The sequence below is a fragment of the Somniosus microcephalus genome, chromosome 12 (genome assembly GCF_052327205.1).
Source record: "Somniosus microcephalus isolate GS21.2 chromosome 12, FLI_Smic_1.0, whole genome shotgun sequence".
Classification (NCBI taxonomy): domain Eukaryota; kingdom Metazoa; phylum Chordata; class Chondrichthyes; order Squaliformes; family Somniosidae; genus Somniosus; species Somniosus microcephalus.
Genome location: NC_140998.1, coordinates 16,827,181 through 16,847,007, shown reverse-complemented (window position 1 = coordinate 16,847,007; position 19,827 = coordinate 16,827,181). Strand labels below are relative to the sequence as shown.

At 45.5% G+C, this 19,827-nt stretch overlaps 1 protein-coding gene across 7 annotated transcripts in view; it reads right to left on the bottom strand.

Annotated features, from left to right (window-relative positions):
• The window catches only part of ttc7b (tetratricopeptide repeat domain 7B), a 499,428-nt gene that overhangs the window by 323,078 nt on the left and 156,523 nt on the right, over positions 1–19,827 (bottom strand). For all 7 annotated transcript variants that reach the window (XM_086002622.1, XM_086002620.1, XM_086002625.1 and 4 more), the window contains exons 9-11: positions 17,059–17,196; positions 1,705–1,788; positions 690–794 (exon numbers count right to left, since the gene is read on the bottom strand). In XM_086002622.1, coding sequence (XP_085858748.1) covers positions 690–794; positions 1,705–1,788; positions 17,059–17,196 — 327 coding nt within the window. The remainder of the gene's footprint in view (positions 1–689; positions 795–1,704; positions 1,789–17,058; positions 17,197–19,827) is intronic.

The following is a 19,827-nucleotide window of genomic DNA, read 5'->3' as shown; positions in this document are numbered from 1 at the left end:
AATATTGGGGAAGTTGAAATCCCCCACTATTATTACCCTATTATTTCTACACTTCTCTGAGATTTGCCTACATATCTGTTCCTCTATCTCCCCGACTGTTTGATTTTAATTAGATTTTATATTCTCATCCTTGTTTTCAAATCCCTTCATGGCCTCCCACCCCCTCACCTTCACTCTGCCCCTATGAGATTGCTAATTAACCCTGTCTCATTACACAATACAAGATTGAAAATAGCCTGTTCCCTGGTTGGTTTTATGACATATTGTTCTAGGAAACAGTCCCGAATGCATTCCATGAACTCGTCCTCCAGACTACCTTTGCCAATTTGATTTGTTCAGTCTATATGGAGATTAAAGTCCCCCAAGATTATTGCATTACCTTTGTTGCAAGCTCCTACTATTTCTTGATGAATATTCTGTCCAATGGTATAGCTACTGTTAGGGGGCCTATATACTACTCCTACTAGTGTTTTCTGCCCCTTGTTATTCCTTATCTCCACCCATACTGATTTTACTTCCTGATCTTCCGAGCTCACTACTGTCCTTATGCCATCCTTTATTATCAGGGTTTGAGGTGGTTACAGGGATAGGGGGTAGGAGGCCATGGAGGGATTTGAAAACAAGGATGAGAATATAAAAAATCTAATTAAAATCAGTATTTAAATACGAAGGGAATTGACATGACTTACCCAGTGAAGAGATCCGATGCACAATTTGGTAGCGAGGAGTGGAATTGTGGGATCATCTGGTTTGAGCCTTATACATTCCCTCAGTACCCTCACTGCCCGGGCAGACTAGGGCAAGACAATGGTAGAAAAACATCCTGTTTTAAAATTATTCATAGACCTAACTGTCTCAATTTATATTTTCATTTTGCTTCTTCTGGGTCTCATCCAGCTACGTCAGGAACCAGGAGAGACTGAGAACGACTTTACAGCTTCAGTTCCAACTGCCACACTTAGTATCATAGAATTATACAGCACAGAAGGAGGCCTTTCAGACCATCGTGCCTCTGCCGGAGGTGCTGTCTTTTGGATGAGACGTTAAACCGAGACCCTGTTGACCTTCTCAAGTTGGTGTAAAATATCCCATTGGCATATTCGAAGACGACTAGGGGACTTCTCCCTGGTGTCCTGACCAAGATTTATCCTTCAACCAACACCTAAAACAGATCATCAGGTCATTATCTCATTGCTGTTTGTGGAACCTGGCTGTGCGCAAATTGGCTGCCGCACTTCCTACATTGAGTGGTAAAGAAAGATTTGAAGTTATAGCTCCTTTCACAACCTCACGACATCCCAAAGCGCTTTACAAACAAATGAAGTACTTTTGAAGTGTAGTCACTGTTGTAATGTAGGAAATGCAGCAGCCAATTTGCACACAGCAAGCTCCCACAAGCAGGAATGAGATAAATGACCAGGTAAACTGCTTTGGTGAAGTGTATTGAAGGATAAATATTGGCTAGGGCACCCCCTGTTCTTCTTCGAAATAGTGCCGTGGGATCTTTTACAGTCACCTGAGAGCAGACGGAGCCTCGATTTAACCTTTTGTCTGAAAGACGGCACCTCTGACAGTGCAGCACTCCCTCAGAGGAAATATAGCAGAGTAAAAAACTAATGGGAAATAATTGTTTTGGCTGTTGCAATTTTATGTGAATTGATTTAATATATTGCCCCAACTCACATTTATTTAATTTGTACTCACCTTGCCTGCAGCCATCAGCGACAATGCAAACTGGTACCAAAGGTGAAACTCTTCAAACGTAAACTTCATCGCTCGTTCCAAGCACTAGAAATGAAGAAGAAAATTAAAACACCTTCATTTCAAAATCTCTCGTATCTGCTTCATTATCGGAGCAGACTACTTCTCAACTGTTGAAAAGAAACTTTTTTCATGATTCTCAAAGGCTGCATTCAGACTATGAAATGTGGCAGCCGTGTGAAGCTGCAGTGTAAATCTGGACCCCAAGGCTCGACATGGCTCCAGAACGAAGTGGAGCGAGACGCCCTTCGCCAGGCGCTTTAGTAGTGGTTAGGGGCAAAACTGACCTGTACCAATACGAAAGTTCCAGTGTAATTGCAGCCTAATAAGTGTGCTTCAGCCCATCTGCTGCTGAAACCCTCATCCATGCCTTTGTTAGCTCCAGACTCGATTATTCCAAAGCTCCCCTGGTCGGCTTCCCATTTTCCACCCTCCATAAACTTGAGCTCATCCAAAACTCTGCTGCCATATCCCAACTCGCATCAATCCCTATTCATCCACCACTGCTGTTTGCTGACCTACATTGGCTCCCGGTCCGGCAATTTTAAAATTCTCATCCTAGATTTCAAATCCCTCCATAGCCTCGCCCCTCCCCGTCTCGGTAACCTCCTCCTGCCCTACAACCCTCCGGGAGCTCTGCGTTGCTCCAATTCTGGCTTCTTGTGCATTGCCGATTTTCATCGCTCCACCATTGGCGGCCGTGCCTTCAGTTGCCTGGGCCCCGAGCTCTAGAATCCCCTCCTCAAACCTCTCCTCCTTGAAGACGCTCCTTAAAACCTACACCTTTGACACGCTTTTGGTCAGCTGTCCTAATATCGCCTTATATTGCTCAGTGTCAAATTCTGTTTGATAACGCTTCTGTGAAGCACTTTGGGACGTTTTACTACGTTCAAGGCGTTATAGAAATGCAAGTAGTTCTTGTTGTAGAAAGGTTGCCGTCAGTTTGCCGATTTGTAAAAATATATTTGTTCCTGGGATGTGGGCGTCACTGGCAAGGCCAGCATTTATTGCCCATCCCTAATTGCCCTTAACGATTCATAACATAACACATGTTCCAGATGGCCCAGCAACACATGTTCCAGACGGCCCAGCAACACATGTTCCAGACAGCCTAGCAACACATGTCCCAGACGGCCCAACAACACATGTTCCACAGACCGCTTAGCAACACATGTCCCAGGCAGACAGTCTTTCTTCATGATACGATTACCAGAAGATTAATTGCTAAATTAATTAATGGTCAAGATCAGAGAATTCACAGAACATTATTTGACCCATTACCCCTGTGCTGGTGTTAACTCAACTGCAGCAATCTATTCTAATGCCTTGTCTCTTCATCCTTTGATATTCCTTTTCAACTATTGAATATATTCTCTCAGATGTATGCAGACTGTTAGATCTTCCTAATATAGTATGCTTCTGAAGTCACTGGGTGACTCAAATCCGCAATTAATCTTGGGGGAAAAAATGGGTTCCATATTCTCTCAAAAAAGACATAACACAAAACTTAAAAAAACTTCCACTCTAGGTAAACTCTAAGAATTGCGTCAGCAAAGAGCCAAACAAAATCCAGTAGATTTATTGTGACAGCCTGAAGCTCACCAACTTGATGCACCAAAACTAAGGCCAGGAATGTGATTAAGCATAAGCAATACAAGGCCAAAACATTACACAAGTTTAGAGATGTACAATATTTTCATCTCCTTTTCTCAATTGGCTAAAATTATATATTTTCTGAGGTCAACAACAGACAGGCAAGCTCCATCATCATTCAGTCTCTGAGCTCTTTGTCTATTTCCTGTCGCTAAAAAGACTTGCATTTATATAGCGCCTTTCACGACCACTGGACATCCCAAAAAGTACTTTTTGAAGTGCAGTAATGTAGGAAACACAGCAGCCAATTTACACACAGAAAGCTCCCACAAACAGTAATGTGATAATGACCAGATAATCTGTTTTAGATGTTGATTGAGGGATAAATATTGGCTAGGACACCGGGGATAACTCCTCTGCTCTTCTTTGAAAGCTAGCGAGCAGATGGTGCCTCAGTTTAACATTTCATCCGAAAGACGGCATCTCTGACAGTGCAGCACTCCCTCAGCACTACATTGTGGAGTGCCAGCCCAGATTTTTGTGCTCTAGTCTCTGGAGCGGGACTTGAACCTACAACCTTCTGACTCAGAGGCGAGAGTGCTACGAACTGAGACGCAGCTGACACTGACATAAGCTCATCTTATGCGGTGCCAGAGAGTTTGCATCAAGTTCCACCTCCTGTCATGCTGATGGACAGCCGCCTCTCATGGGAGAACAAAGCTAACTTGAGGAAAGGGGAGGAGTGAATGAAAGGTAAGCAAAGAGCAGAGCTCAAAAAATGGACATGTAATTGAGAGAAAGAGGACTGATGATCCTTTTGGGCGCTCTTATAAACTACTAGTGCTGTTTTTGGGGATAGGTCATGTAGAGCAGCCTCCTCACCATGGCTCAGTTCACAAAGTGTCAGTTTAGCTCGTTAGTAGCTCTCTGTGCATTTCTATGTTCTGAAGTCCTGGAGTGGAACTTGAACACACAACCTTCTGATTCAAAGTTGGGAGAGCTACTGTGTGTTTAAGTTCCACTCCAGGGCTTCGGAACATAGAAATGCACAGAAGTTACAGCATGGAAACAGGCCATTTGGCCCATGTTGGTGTTTACCCTCCAAACGAGCAAATAGTTCTAATCATATTACCCACCCTGTTGCCACATCCCTTCAAATCCCTTATTCTTCATCCACCTATCCAATCTAATCTTGAATGCTGACACGGTTTCTGTCTCAACCACTAACCTTGGAAGTGAATTCCATACCCTGTGTACAGTTGTTTCTTCTGCCCTCTGTTCTAAACCTCTAACCTATCTATGGATGGCGTTCTTGGCCCTTCAACCGCTGGCTACAGTTTGCTTCTATCTACCTTGTCACATCCTTTTATAATTTTAAATACCTAGTCTAGGCTGAGGGAGTGCTGCTTTGTTAGATGTGCCATCTCCTGGATGAGACGTTGAACAGAGGCCCTGTCTACTCTTTCAAGTGGATGTAAAAGATCGCATGGTATTAATGGAAGAAGCTCAAGAGAGAATTCTCCCAGTATCCTGCCCATCATTTATCCTTCAATCAACACCACCCAAAAAGATTAACTGGTTATTTATCTCACTTTTCTTTGTAGGACCTGGCTGTGTGCAAATTGGCTGCTGTGTTCACCTGTATAACAGTGGCTATATTTTAAAAGCTAATTCATTGAAGTGCTTTTGGACGTCCTGAGGACATGAAAGCGTTATATAAAAACAAGTTAATTCTTTCTTTATAAATTAAAAATGCCACACAGACCAGGAAGGTCCTGGGTTTGCTCCCTAACCTGTACTAAGTTAAATGGTTCACTTAAGGTAACAGTCAGGTCACTACAAAGGCATCAGTGTCCTCAGACAAATGTAGAGAAAAGGACAGAGTTCCCATTCCTGATTGCTCTTTAGTGGCCCCGATAACAAGTGTATGTGGGCACCAGCTGAGGATTGGACTTGGCTTGGCTGAGGTACCCCATGGTCAAATAGCCAACTAGCATTCACTGCCTGGGCCTAAACATGAAGAATGGGCACTTGGGTAAAACAGTAGCAGGCTGACGCCCATGAAATCATACCTCACCACTTTCAGGAAACGAAAAGTAAAGGGAGAAAACTGGAGGTGGTAGGTAAGTCCTATGAGAAATTGAGTAGAATGGTCCTATATTCTCTGGAGTTTAGAAGAATGAGAGGTGATCGCATTGAACCGTATAAAATTCTTAGAGGGCTTGACAGGATAGATGCTGAGAGGCTGCTTCCCCTGGCTGGAGAGTCTAGAACTAGGGGGCATGGTCTCAGGATAAGGGGTCGGCCATTTAGGACTGAAAATTAGGAGAAATTTCTTCACTCAGAGGGTTGTGAATTTTTGAAATTTTCTACCCCAGAGGGCTGTGGATGCTGAGTCATTGAGTATATTCAAGATGGAGAGCGACAGATTTTTGGACTCTAGGGGAATCGAGGGATATGGCGGGAAAGTGGAGTTGAGGTCGAAGATCAGCCATGATCTTACTGAATGGCGGAGCAGGCTCGAGGGGCAGTATGGCCTACACCTCTTCCTATTTCTTATGTTCCTTTAATGGCCTTAAGGATTGGGTTTATCTACCAGGCCGTTTCCACAATCTCTGACCCCAAGCAATGCTCTCCTGTGCATTTTTATCTACTAGACACAGAAAGTTGCAATAGTTGGTGAATGATGCTACCACGTTTGAGGTTCCAATTAGGCAATGCTGCATATGCATCATGATTGTCTGAATATCACAACTAATGGCAGGAAGCACTAGCCTAAACACCAGAGCACAAAGTTCTGCCACTTAGTCCTCATTCTGCCTGTAGAATGGAAAACTGTTTGCATGCCTAAAGTATATTTACCACTGAGGAGAACATGTGTAAGAGCCAAACAATCTGTGCAGGGTCCTGAGAATTCCTACGCCAGATTTAACTGTCACTCTGGGAGGGCGGACCCAGTTTGCGATGGAAATCTGGAAAAGTTCTCTGTCCAACAATCAAACCCTCATGACTGGAGCTGGTCTTTGCTTCACCCACCCAGAGATTCTGACAATCCATCAGGATCCAAAAGAAATATCCAGATGATTATTCCCTCCTTGAGAGTGTATTCATCAGACTCTGTTGAGAGCGGGTTGGAAGGAAAGCTACTCTTTGTTGATTTTGGATCTAATTACAGATGTATTGCACGTCATTATTATTTACTTTAGGATTTTAAAAAACTGGATCCATTCTTCTAAGGTTAGTCTGGCCTGGTGTCTTATACTTCACTCAGCCGGAGAGATATTAATCATCAGAGTGAGGCCCATTAGAGGGATCAGTAAACAGACCATGTTATGAATTTAACTCTTGTGAGATCATTACATCTTAACTGGCTTTGTTGGTAAATGCAATCCTGATGTGATAATGAAGCCAGACGGTCCAGAAAGGTCGCAGGTTTGATCCCGGTTCGGTGCCCTGAGTTTCGTGATCTCAGCCAGGACAACGGTATAATTGGACTCAGTAACCCCTGACCCCTGAGGGGAGGTGAGGGAGGGTCATGTGTAGTGTGGGGAAAGTGCACATGTATGGCCCCTGGGTCAGGCTCGACTGCGAGTGTCTTCCTCTCAGCAATAGCCTGCTAACACCCACTCATGTATGAAAAGTAGTCACTTGAACAAGGCATCAGAAATATGGCTGGCGCTGGTAGAAATGTACCCAGCAGCTCCAGGAAAGGATGGGAGATAACTAGAGGAATTAAAAGTAAACATAAGAAATAGGAGCAGGATTAGGCTATACGGCCCCTCGAGCCTGCTCCGCCATTCAATAAGATCAGGGCTGAACTTCTACATCAACTCCACTTTCCTGCCCTATCCCCATACCCTTGATTCCCTTAATGCCCAAAACTTTATCTATCTCCATCTTGAATATACTCATCGACTGAGCATCCACAGCCCTCTGGGGTAGAGGATTCCAGACACATAATCCTGAGTGAAGAACTTTCTCCTCATCTCAGTCCTAAATGGCTGACCCCTTAACCTGAGACTACGACCCCTAGTTCAAGACTCTCCAGCCAGGGAAAACAGCCTCTCAGCATCTACTCTATCAAGCCCTTTAAGAATTTTATACATTTCAATGAGATCACCTCTCGTTCTTTTAAACTCTAGAGAGTATCGGCCCATTCTACTCAATCTCTCCTCATAAGACAGCCCTCTCATCCCAGGAATCAATCTAGTGAACCTGCTGCTGCTTCCTGATTAATCTCAAAGTTCTAACATAGAGATCAATGCAATTGATGACTGGTGGTTCTGATAGGCCAAGCACCCAAGGGAAATAGATAGCAGGATTTTCTGAGCAGCTCCAACATCAGCTGTGCCGAGAGCACTGGAACCAGCTCCAACAAAGAGCGGGCTGTATCAATGTCTGACTTGTTGGTATATCACTCAGAGTATTTTTAGATAGAAAAAGGAATACTTGCATTGATATAGTGCCTTTCATGAGCTCAGGATGTCCTAAAGTGCATCACAGCCAATCAAGTACTTTTGAAGTGTAGTTACTGTTGTAATGTAGGAAACATGGCAGTCAATTTACACACAGCAAAATCCCACAAAGAGCAATGTGATAATGACCAGATTATCTGTTTAAGTGATGTTGGTTGAGGGATAAATATTGTCCAGGACACCGGGGAGAACTCCCCAGCTCTTCTATGAGTAGCCACGGGAACTTTTTTTTATTCGTTCATAGGATGTGGGCATCGCTGGCAAGCCTGCATTTATTGCCCATCCCTAGTTGCCCTTGAGGTGGTGATGGTGAGCCACCTTCTTGAACCGCTGCAGTCCATGTGGTGAAGGTACTCCCACAGTGCTGTTAGGGAGTGAGTTCCAGAATTTTGACCCAGCGATGATGAAGGAACAGCGGTATACTTCCAAGTCAGGATGGTGTGTGACTTGGAGAGGAACTTGGAGGTGGTGGTGTTCCCATGCGCCTGCTGCCCTTGTCTTTCTAGGTGGAAGAGGTCACGGGTTTGGGAGGTGCTGCTGAAGAAGCCTTGGCGAGTTGCTGCAGTGCATCTTGTAGATGGTACACACTGCAGCCACGGTACGCCGGTGGTGGAGGGAGTGAATGTTTAAGGTGGTGGATGGGGTGCCAATCATGCGCGCTGCTTTGTCCTGGATGGTGTCGAGCTTCTTGAGTGTTGTTGGAGCTGCAATCATCCAGGCAAGTGGAGGGTACTCCATCGCACTCCTGACTTGTGCCTTGTAGACGGTGGAAAGGCTTTGGGGAGTCAGGAGGTGAGACACTTGCTGCAGAATACCCAGCTTCTGACCTGCTCTTGTTACCACAGTATTTATGTGGCTGGTCCTTAAGTTTCTGGTTAATGGTGACCCCCCAGGATATTGATGGTGGGGGATTCGGTGATGGTAATGCCGTTGAATAGCAAGGGGTGGTGGTTAGACTCTCGCTTGTTGGAGATAGTCATTGCCTGGCACTTGTGTGGCGCGAATGTTACCTGCCACTTATCAGCCCAAGCCTTGCTGCATGCGGGCATGGACTACCTCATTATCTGAGGAGTTGCAAATGGCACTGAACACTGTGCAGTCATCAGCGAACATCCCCACTTCTGACCTTATGATGGAGGGAAGGTCACTGATGAAGCAGCTGAAGATGGTTAGGCCTAAGACACTGCCCTGAGGAACTCCTGCAGCGATGTCCTGGGTCAGTGATGATTGACCTCCAACAACCACGACCATCTTCCTTTGTGCTAGGTATTACCCCAGCCAGCGGAGAGTTTTCCCTCCGATTCCCATTGACTTCAGTTTTACTAAGGCTCCTTGAAGCCACACTCGGTCAAATGCTGCCTTGATGTCAACGGCAGTCACTCTCACCTCACCTCTGAAATTCAGCTCTTTTGTCCATGTTTGGACCAAGGCTGTAATGAGGTCTGGAGCAGAGTGGCCCTGGCGGAACCCAAACTGGGCATCAGTGAGCAGGTTATTGGTGAGTAAGTGCCGCTTGATAGCACTGTCGACGACACCTTCCATCACTTTGTCGATCATTGAGAGTAGACTGATGGGGCGGTAACTGGCCAGATTGGATTTGTCCTGCTTTTTGTCGACAGGACATACCTGGGCAGTTTCCCACATTGTCAGATAGGTGCCAGTGTTGTCGCTGTACTGGAACAGCTTGGCTAGAGACATGGCTAGTTCTGGAGCACAAGCCTTCAGCACAACAGCTGGGATGTTGTCGGGGCCCAGAGCCTTTGTTGTATCCAGTGCGTTCAGCCGTTTCATGATATCACGTGGAGTGAATCGAATTGGCTGAAGACTGGCTTCTGTGGTGGTGGGGACCTCTGGAGGAGGCCGATATGAATCATCCACTCGGCACTTCTGGCTGAAGATGGTTGCAAACGCTTCAAGCTTTGTCTTTTGCACTCGCATGCTGGGCTCCACCATCATTGAGGATGGGGATATTCATGGAGCCTCCTCCTCCCGTTAGTTTTTTAATGGTCCACCACCATTCACAACTGGATGTGGCAGGGCAGCAGAGCTTTGATGTGATCCGTTGATTGTGGGATTGCTTAGCTCGGTCTATAGCATGCTGCTTCCGCTTTTTAGCATGCGTGTAGTCCGGTGTTGCAGCTTCCCCAGGTTTGCACCGCATTTTTAGGTACGCCTGGTGACATAAATCGTGCCATTCATGTAGAAAGGGCTTATGAAATATACTGGGCGGCCTGCTGGTGGCGCAGTCCAGGGAGAGTATAAATACTCGGGCACGGGCCCAGCTTGCTCAGGGACATTTTGTAAACAGGAACTAGTGAAGGATAACTAGACTTCCATGTTGTGAAACAGTCGATTAAAGCCTTGTTTAATACTCTGACCAAGTGCCTAGTAGTTTTCTTACGTCACCTGGTGCTGCTCCTGGCATGCTCATCTACACTCCTTATTGAACCAGGGTTGGTCCCCTGGCCTGATGGTAATGGTAGAGTGAAGGATATGCCGGGCCATGAGGTTACAGATTGTGGTGGAATACAATTCTGGTGCTGCTGATGGCCCACAGCGCCTCATGGATGCCCAGTTTTGAGCTGCTAGATCTGTTCTGAATCTATCCCATATAGCACGGTGGTAGTGCCACACAACACGATGGAGTGTGTCCTCAGTGTGAAGACGGGACTTTGTCTCCACAATGACTGTGTGGTGGTCACTGCTACCAATGCTGTCATGGACAGATGCACCTGCGACAGGTAGATTGGTGAGGACGAGGTCAAGTAGGTTTTTCCCTCATGCTGGTTCTCTCACCACCTGTCGCAGGCCCAGACTGGCAGCTATGTCCTTCAGGAGTCAGCCAGCTCCGTCAGTGGTGCTGCTACCGAGCCACTCTTGGTGATGGACACTGAAGTCCCCCACCCAGAGTACATTCTGTGCCCTTGCTACTCTCGGTACTTCTTCCCAAGTGGAGCTCAAAATGGAGGAGTACTGATTCATCAGCTGAGAGAGGGCGGTGGGTGGTAATCAGCAGGTTTCCTTGCCCATGCTTGACCTGAAGCCATGAGACTTCATGGGGTCCAGAATCAACGTCCACCTGAGGACAAATGGGGCCTCAGGTTAACGTCTCATTCAAAAGACAAAAGACTTTTGGTACACAGATCTGAACATTGTGTGAAAACAGCTCATGTCAAATTTTGAGACTTTTTAGCTGGCCCTCTTCATCAACCAGAGATTATCGTTTTGGATTACCAAAAGACTGAGATCCAGAATGAGTAGACGAAGAGATCCAGCTGCTGGGAGGGCAGAGTACCACTAGAATGAAAGTTAGCGCTCAGGCTAGCATTGAAGTCGCGGAGATCTGTACTTTGCACCTGGTACTCCCACATCATCACTAATCAGCAAAGCAAGGGATTGGCACTCGCGGCTGTAATGGTTCATCGATATAGTAACATCTCAGATCTACTATATGTCATTAAGGTTTTAAACACTGTAATAGAAATACTTGCAAATGCGACTGAAGATAATCCTACAATTTGGTGGACTCTCAATATTAACGACAAGATCTCAAACTAGGCAGCCCATATACTGATTAAAGGCTATCCATGGGTACTAATGGGCTACTTTTCAAAGTAGAATAATCACACATGTATGATAGTGGGGTTTAATCAGAAATATTAAGGCTGTAGGGCCTCTCTTTATATCCAATAAGCAGCTGTTTAAAGGAATTAACAGGACTAATTTCTCCCACCCCGAGGGCTTTGAATAATATTAAGTCTAGGACCACAAGGGAGCTGTGAATGAGCACATATTTTAAAAAACACACTATGCTGCACTGTACCGGTGACAGCCGTGGCTCAGTGGGTAGCACCCTTGCCTCTGAGGCAGATGGCTGTGGGTTCAAGTCCCATTCCAGAGACTTGAGAACAAAAATCTAGGCTGACACTCCAGTGCAGTGCTGAGGGAGTGCTGCACTGTCGGAGGTGCGTCTTTCAGATGAGACATTAAACCGAGGGCCCGTCTACCCTCTCAGGTCGACATAAAAGATCCCATTGTACTATTTCGAAGAAGAGCAGGGGAGTTAGCTCTGGTGTCCTGGCCAATATTTATCCCTCATCAACACCACCAAAACAGATCATCTGGTCATTATCATTGCTGTTTGTGGGAGCTTGCTACGCGCGAATTGGCTGCCGCGCTTTCTACATTACAACACTTCAAAAGTACTTCATTGGCTGTGAAGCGCTTTGGGACGTCCTGAGGTCATGAAAGGCGCTATATAAATACAAGTCTCTTTTTTTTGTACAAAGTATGGCAATTATTTATTCCTTCAGAAAAAATTGTCCTGGCTAAAATCTGGTCAGAGCACCAAGGCACGAGGCTTCTGCTGGAGTCCAGGGGTCATCTCCATAGAAAGAGGGAGATATGGGAGATTTGATTTTCTATTTCTCAAATACGACCTCTTTAGTTGAAATGTTCTCATTAATTGTAACAGACTTTAGGGAAGAAAAATCTTACGCCATTCATTAAATGTTCAGCACTCTGAGTATTACTTAAATGGTGAAAAGCTAGGAATAGTGGAGGTCCAAAGAGATTGACGAGCCCATGTACATAAATCACTAAAATGTAGTCATCAGGTCCAAAAAAAATAATCAAAAAGGCAAATAAAATGTTAGCCTTTATAACTAAGAGGGCTTGAATATAGAGGGGGAGGAAGTTTCGATACAGCTATACAAAGCCCTGGTTAAACCACATCTGGAGTACTGTGTACAGTTCTGGATATACTGGCCTTGGAAGGAGTGCAGCGCAGATTCACCAGAATGCTACCAGGGCTCCAAGGGTTAAATTATGAGGAAAGATTCCAAAAACTAGGCTTGTATTCTTTGGAATATAGACAGTTAAGGGGTGATTTGACTGAGGTTTTAGGATTTTGAAAGGAATAGATAGGGTAGATATAGTCTAGCACAAAGGGAGATAACCTTAAAATCAAAGCCAGGCCAGTCAAAAGAGAAGTTAGGAAACATTTCTTCATGCAAAGGGTGGTAGAGGTGTGGAACTCTCTCCCACAAAAAGTAGTACAGGAAACTTTGTGCTATCCAGCACCCACGGGACCGAGCTGCTGCCGTTGCCTCAAAACTTCCGTACTCTCCAGAGTTAATGTTGAGAGATACGGAGATTCTTATCTCCGTATTTGACAACAAACACTGTTGCTTAGCAACAGCTTCTAAACACTCGGGTGTGGCCCTAAAGCTCTGTAGCTGAAGCTGTTGCTATAGCTACAGACCTTGCACAGCTTGACTGTTCAAACAAAGCAAAAAAAACCAAAAAGAATAAAAAACGGCTGCTGATTTTTGCCGGTGGCTCCAGTTTTCCGGATAGCTCACCTCCGGATAGCACAAAGTTTCCTGTAGATGTTAGCTCAATTAATAACTTTAAATCTGAGACTGATAGGTTTTTGCTAGCCAAGGGTATTAAGGGATATGGAGCCAAGGCGGGTAAATGGAGTTAAGATGCAGATCAGCCGTGATCTCACTGAATGGCGGAACAAGCTCGAGGGGCTGAATGGCCTACTCCTCTTCCTATGTACAGTATAGCCAGACATAGAGTAAAGCTCCCTCGAGTCTGTCCTAATAATGGGCTGTAGCCCCAGTCCCAAAAGGCGTCCCTTGCTACACCAGTGTGACATTGCTTCCATTTCCCACACTAACCACTCTGCACACTTGAGTGAGATCAGCAATCACGTCCAATTTTATGCTGTAGGTCCATTCCCATTAGGAATTGGATTGAGATGGGTCAAAATCATTGCACATAGGACCCTTACACCTAGCAGACACAGGAGATTTTCACTATCAGCCTGGGCCGGATTCGAATCCAGAGATGAAAGGAACTTTGTATTGCAGTGCCTCATAATTTATAAATTATAACAAACAACAACAACTTGCATTTATATAGCACCTTTAAAGTAGAAAAATATCCCATGGTGCTAGATAGCAGGGTAAGGAAAAAATGTGTGCCGAGGTTAGGAGGAGGGCCAAAAGTTTGGTCAAAGAGGTGGGATTAAAGAAGGGCCTGGGAGGTGGACAGGGAGGCAGAGTTTAGGAATTGCTATGTATGATAATTCATAGTTTTCTTTCATTTTTACAACACTCTGTTTCAGGCAGCAATGTTTAGGTTTTCATCCATAGTTTACTATCATGTTAACTGTGCGTGGTCTGCACAGAGTGATCCTTAACGGAGGGCTTCTAAACAGAGTGCTAAAGTTGGGAATTTGGAGAGAGTGGAAATCCAGAGCAGAGGGGGAAGGAGGAGAGAGCGAGAGGAGCGGGCGGAGATAAAGGTAGGCCAGAGAGCCCGGAGGGAGCACGAGCGTTATGGAGCAAGGTAAGTGATGTCAGCATAAGGGAAGGAGCCGAAAAGAAAAAAAAATTGGTTAGTAGCTGGTGATTGCTTTTTTTAAGTCGAGTTTATTTCTGTTAAGTTAGTTAATAGTCTATTAAGTAGAGACATGGCAGGGCACCTCAGGTCCCTTGGAATGCACATCTTGTGCCATGTGGGAACTCCAGGACGCTTCCCGTGTCCCGGACAACCACATGTGCAGAAAGTGTCGTCAGCTGGAGGAGCTCAAGCTCTGGGTTTCGGAGCTTGAGCAGCAGCTGGTGTCACTGCAGTGCATCCGCAAGGCTGAGGGCTACATGGATAGCACGTTTCAGGAGGTGGTTACTCTGCAGTGTAAGTGTGTGCAGGCAAAGAGGAAATGCATGACCGCCAGACAGACAAGGAGAGCCAGGCAGGTAGTGCAGAGTCCCCTGAGTGCATCTCACTCTCTAACCGGAATATGGGTGAAGGTGACGGTTCTTCTGGGGAGTACAGCCAGAGCCAAGTCCACTGCATCACGGGAGGCTCAGCTGTACAAGGGGGGAGGAGGAAGATCGGGAAAGCAAGAGTGATAGGAGATTCAATAGTTAGGGGAACAGACATGCGTTTCTGCAGTCGCAGGCGTGATTCCAGGATGGTATGTTGCCTCCCTGGTGCCAGGGTCAAGGATGTCACTGAGCAGTGTATAAGGATAAACCTAGCAACTACAGACCAGTCAGTTTAACCTCGGTAGTGGAGTTTTTAGAAACGATAATCAAGGACAAAATTAACATTCACTTGGACAAGTGTGGATTAATTAAGGAAAGCCAGCACAGATTTGTCAAAGGCAAATCGTGTTTAACTAACTTGATTGAGCTTTTTGATGAGGTAATAAGAGAGGGTTGATGAGATCAATGTGGTTTGATGTTGTGTACATGGATTTCCAAAAGGTGTTTGATAAAGTGCCACATAATAGGCTTGCCAGCGAAGTTGAAGCCCATGGAATAAAAGGGACAGTGGTAGCATGGATACGGAATTGGCTAAGTGACAGGAAACAGAATAGTGAACAGTTGTTTTTCGGAATGGAGGAAGGTACATAGTGGTGTTCCCCAGGGGTCAGTACTAGAACCACTGCTTTTCTTGATATATATTAATGACTTGGACGTGGGTGTACAGGGCACAATTTCAAAATTTGCAGATGACACAAAACTTGGAAGTATAGTGAACAGTGAGGTGGATAGTGATAGACTTCAAGAGGACATAGGCAGGCTGGTGGAATGGACGGACACGTGGCAGATGAAATTTACCACAGAAAAGTGCCAAGTGATACATTTTGGTAGGAAGAACAAGGAGTGGCAATATAAACTAAAGTTGACAATTCTAAAGGGGATGCATGAACAGAGAGACCTGTGTACAAATCGCTGAAGGTGGCAGGACAGGTTGAGAAAGTGGTTACAAAAGCATACGGGATCCTGGGCTTCATAAATAGAGGCACAGAGTACAAAAACAAGGACGTTATGATGAACCTTTATAAAACACTGGTTCGGCCTCAACTGGATAGTGTGTCCAATTCTGGGCACCGCACTTTAGGAAGGATGTGAAGACTTTAGAGAGGGTGCAGAAAAGATTTACGTGAATGGTTCCAGGGATGAGAGACTTCAGTTACGTGGACAGACTGGAGAAGCCGAGGTTGTTCTCCTTAGAGCAGAGAAGGTTGAGAGGAGATTTGATAGAGGTGTTCAAAATCATGAGGGGTCTAGACAGAGTACATACAAAGAAACTGTTCCCATTGGCAGAAGGGTCGAGAACCAGAGGACACAGATTTAAGATGATTGGCAGAAGAACCAAAGGAACAACTTTTTTACGCGAGTGGTTAGGATCTGGAATGCACTGCCTGAAAAGGTGGTGGAGGCAAATTCAATCATGGCTTTCAAAAGGGAATTGGATAAGTACCTGAAGGAAATAAATTTGCAGGGCTACGGGGAAAGGGCGGGGGAGTGGGACTAGATGAAGTGCTCTTGCAGAGAGCCGGCACGGGCTCGACAGGCCGAATGGCCTCCTTCTGTGCTGTAACCATTCTATGATTCTAACTGCCTGGTTCTCGCAGTATTACCCTACTTTGGGGGGGGGGGGGGGGGGGGAGGGGGTCAGTGGTGAGAGACAGGGCAACGAGGCAGAGGAAGATTACAGAAAATAATATGGGGGTCGGGAACAGGAAGAGAAGAGAGAGATAAAAACTGAAAGCCAGGAGGGGAGAGCACGAGAGAGGGAAGCAAAGAACATAACCAGAGGAGGGAGGAAAGAATGAAAAACAGACGGACAGTGAGAGAGCGCCAGCCAGAGAGGGAGAAAAGGGAGAATACACAAAATAACTGGGAGGGGGCAGGGGGAGGAAAAAGAGAAGAGAAATATGAAAACAGAAAGAGAGGGAAGAGTGAGAGAAGGAGGAAGAGAGCGGGAAGGAGACAAAGAGTAAAGAAAATAACACGTGGGAAAGAAAACGCACAGAAAACAGAGGGTGAAAGGTGGGCAGCAGAGAGAGAAAGAGTGAGGAAGAAAAAAAGTGTGTGGAGGGAAGTGGAAAGGGAGGAGAGTGACAGACCGTGCATGCACTCTTCACTTCTTAAAGAGGAAGTGTATGCTACTGAACTTCTCCTTAATTCCTAAATGTAAATAGAGAGATTTGTACACTTAACATTATCTCAGTCATTTCCTGTCACTGAACTTTATATTGTAAAACTGCTGGGGGTATAGACATTTTGTGCGATGTGAAATAAATGGGCTATGGGCAATACTCCAAGTGGAATGTCATGATGGGTCGTATGGAACATATTTGACTGGCGCAGTGTTGCGTGAAGGTAAGCCTGCAATGAACTGGCTTTTGGGCTGGACTCACCTCTGACAGCATTTCGTATTGGCAGCGTCTTCCCAGTGCTATTGTTAGAAGGTCATAGACAATGGAGGCACTCTGTAAACTGATAACGCGATCGTTGTGGTGTTCTGGGATCCTGCTCAGCACTGCATCCCTGTTAGCCTGGAAAACACGACAGAGTGAAGTCACTGGCCATAAAAGTACTTTCAGCACTTCAACAAAGTTTTACAGTTTTTTTTGCCATGCTTAACTAAACAATTGGAACTGGAGCCAAACCATCCTGGAACTAAGATTAAAAATTAACATCTCAAAATTTTGCTTAAAGCTCAAATCTCACTGCCAGTTGAAAAGTAGCATCAGCTTTGGCCTTCCTTTGGTTTCTCCCCAGTCTTCTTCCCTGCTCTCCTGGAGATACAGCGAGTTCTACAGGTTCTTTTTTATTTGTTTTATGGGATGTGGGCGTCGCTGGCAAGGCCAGCATTTATTGCCCATCCCTAATTGCCCTGGAGAAGGTGGTGGCGAGCCACCTTCTTGAACCGCTGCAGTCCGTGTAGTGAAGGTACTCCCACAGTGCTGTTAGGGAGGGAGTTCCAGGATTTTGACCCTGCTAGCCCTCCTGTACCTTACCCGCGGACCACTCTTTATGTGTGTGCCTCGACAGTGAGGCTACTGAAACTGAGGGGAGGGGCAAGAGAGAGGATCACAACCGAGTCGAGCCATGCACTCACCTACCCTCACTTTACGAGAAGACCTACAGGATAGTGACCAGGATTTTTTTTTAAACTCGGGGTCACCGACACTAATCGCACTGCCTCTTCTCTGTCCCGGTCAAGATCAGCACAGGCCAACGAAAGAACATGGAACCGTCTGATCTACGTACCATACCAGGTGCTATTTTCACCCAGCGAGCCACCAGTGTGCCCTCAGAGGACTGACGGAGACTGAGTTTATTGAAAACAAAGAAAATACATTGACTCACGTTTCTGGAAATAGAAAGCTTAAAAATAGAACACAATGAGCAACACGAGGGAAACGGTGCAGCACAGCTTGAGAAAAATACACAAGGAAATACATTCTAATCAATTTGTTGTGTCAGCTGTGGTTCAGTTGATAGCACCCTCTCGCCTCTGAGTCAGAAGGTTGTAGGTTCAAGTCCCACTCCAGAGACTTGAGCACAAAATCTAGACTGACACTCCAGTGCAGTACTGAGGGAGTGCTGCACTATCGGAGGTGCCATCTTTCAGGTGACTCGTTAATCCGAGGCCCCGCTTGCGCTCTTAGTTGTACATGAAAGATCCTGTGGCACTAATTTCGAAGAGCAGCATGGGGGTTATCGCGGGTGTCCTGGCCAATATTTATCCCTCAATCAACATCACTAAAAACAAATTATCCAGTCACTATCACATTGTTGTTTGTGGGAGCTTGCTGTGCACAAATTGGCTGCTGCGTTCCCTACTGAGTGACTGCGCTTCCAAAGTAAAGCGCTTTGGGACATCCAGAGGTCGTGAAAGGTGCCATATAATAGGAACAGTAGTAGTCCATTGAGTCCCTCGTGCCTGTTCCGCCATTCAATGAGGACCTAACTCTGTGTACCTGCCGCCTTTGGCCCAAACCCCTTAATACCATTAGTTAACAAAAAGCTATCAGTCTCAGATTTAAAATTAATTGATCCAGCATCAATTGCTGTCTGCGGAAGAGTGTTCCAAACTTCTACCACCCTGTGTGTGTAGATGTGTTTCCTAATTTCACTCCTGAAAGGTCCGGCTCTAATTTTTAGACTATGTCCCCTAGTCCTAGAATCCCCAACCAGCGGAAATAGTTTCTCTCTATTCCCCTTAATATTTTGAAAACTTCGATCAGATCACCCCTTAGCCTTCTTAGGGAATTCAACCCTAATTTGTGTAATCTCTCCTCGTAACTTAACCCTTGAAGTCCGGGTATCATTCTGGTAAACCTACACTGCCCTCCCTCCAAGGCCAATATATCCTTCCTAAGGTGTGGTGCCCAGAACTGCTCACAGTGCTCCAGGTGTGGTCTAACCAGGGTTTTGTATAGCTGCAGCATAACTTCTACCCCCTTGTATTCTAGTCCACTAGATATAAAGGCCAGCATCCCATTAGCCTTTTGAATTATTTTCTGTACCTGTTCATGACATTTTAATGATCTATGTACCTGGGTCCCCAAGTCTCTTTGGACCTCCACTGTTTTTAGCTTTCACCATTTAGAAAGTACCCAGTTCCATCCTTTTTAGGTCCAAAGTAGATGACCTCGCATTTGCCTACATTGAAATCCATTTGCCACAGTTTTGCCCATTCACTTATCGATATCCCTTTGAAATTTTATGCTTTCATCTACACTGTCTGCAATGCCGCCCATCATTGTGTCATCAGCAAATTTGGATATATAACTTTCTATGCCATCATCTAATTCGTTAATAAATACTGTGAATGGTTGAGACCCCAACACAGATCCCTGCGGGACACCACTAATCACATCCTGCCAATTAGAGGGCCCATTATCCCGACTGCCTGTTTCCTGCCGCTCAGCCAATTTTCTAACCAGGTCAATAATTTGCCCTCAATTCCAATACCCATATAAATAATACCCATAGACATTCCCTTCTCCACTACTTTAGTCACTTCCTCAAAAAATTCAATCAGATTTGTCAGGCATGACCTACCTTTCACAAATGACCAGGAGATCCAGGAGTTAATAAGCCGCAAGCGCAAAGCATTTCTGATCTGGAAACAGCAACAGAACTCGAGAGCAAGAAAGCAGCTCTACAGAAGCCTG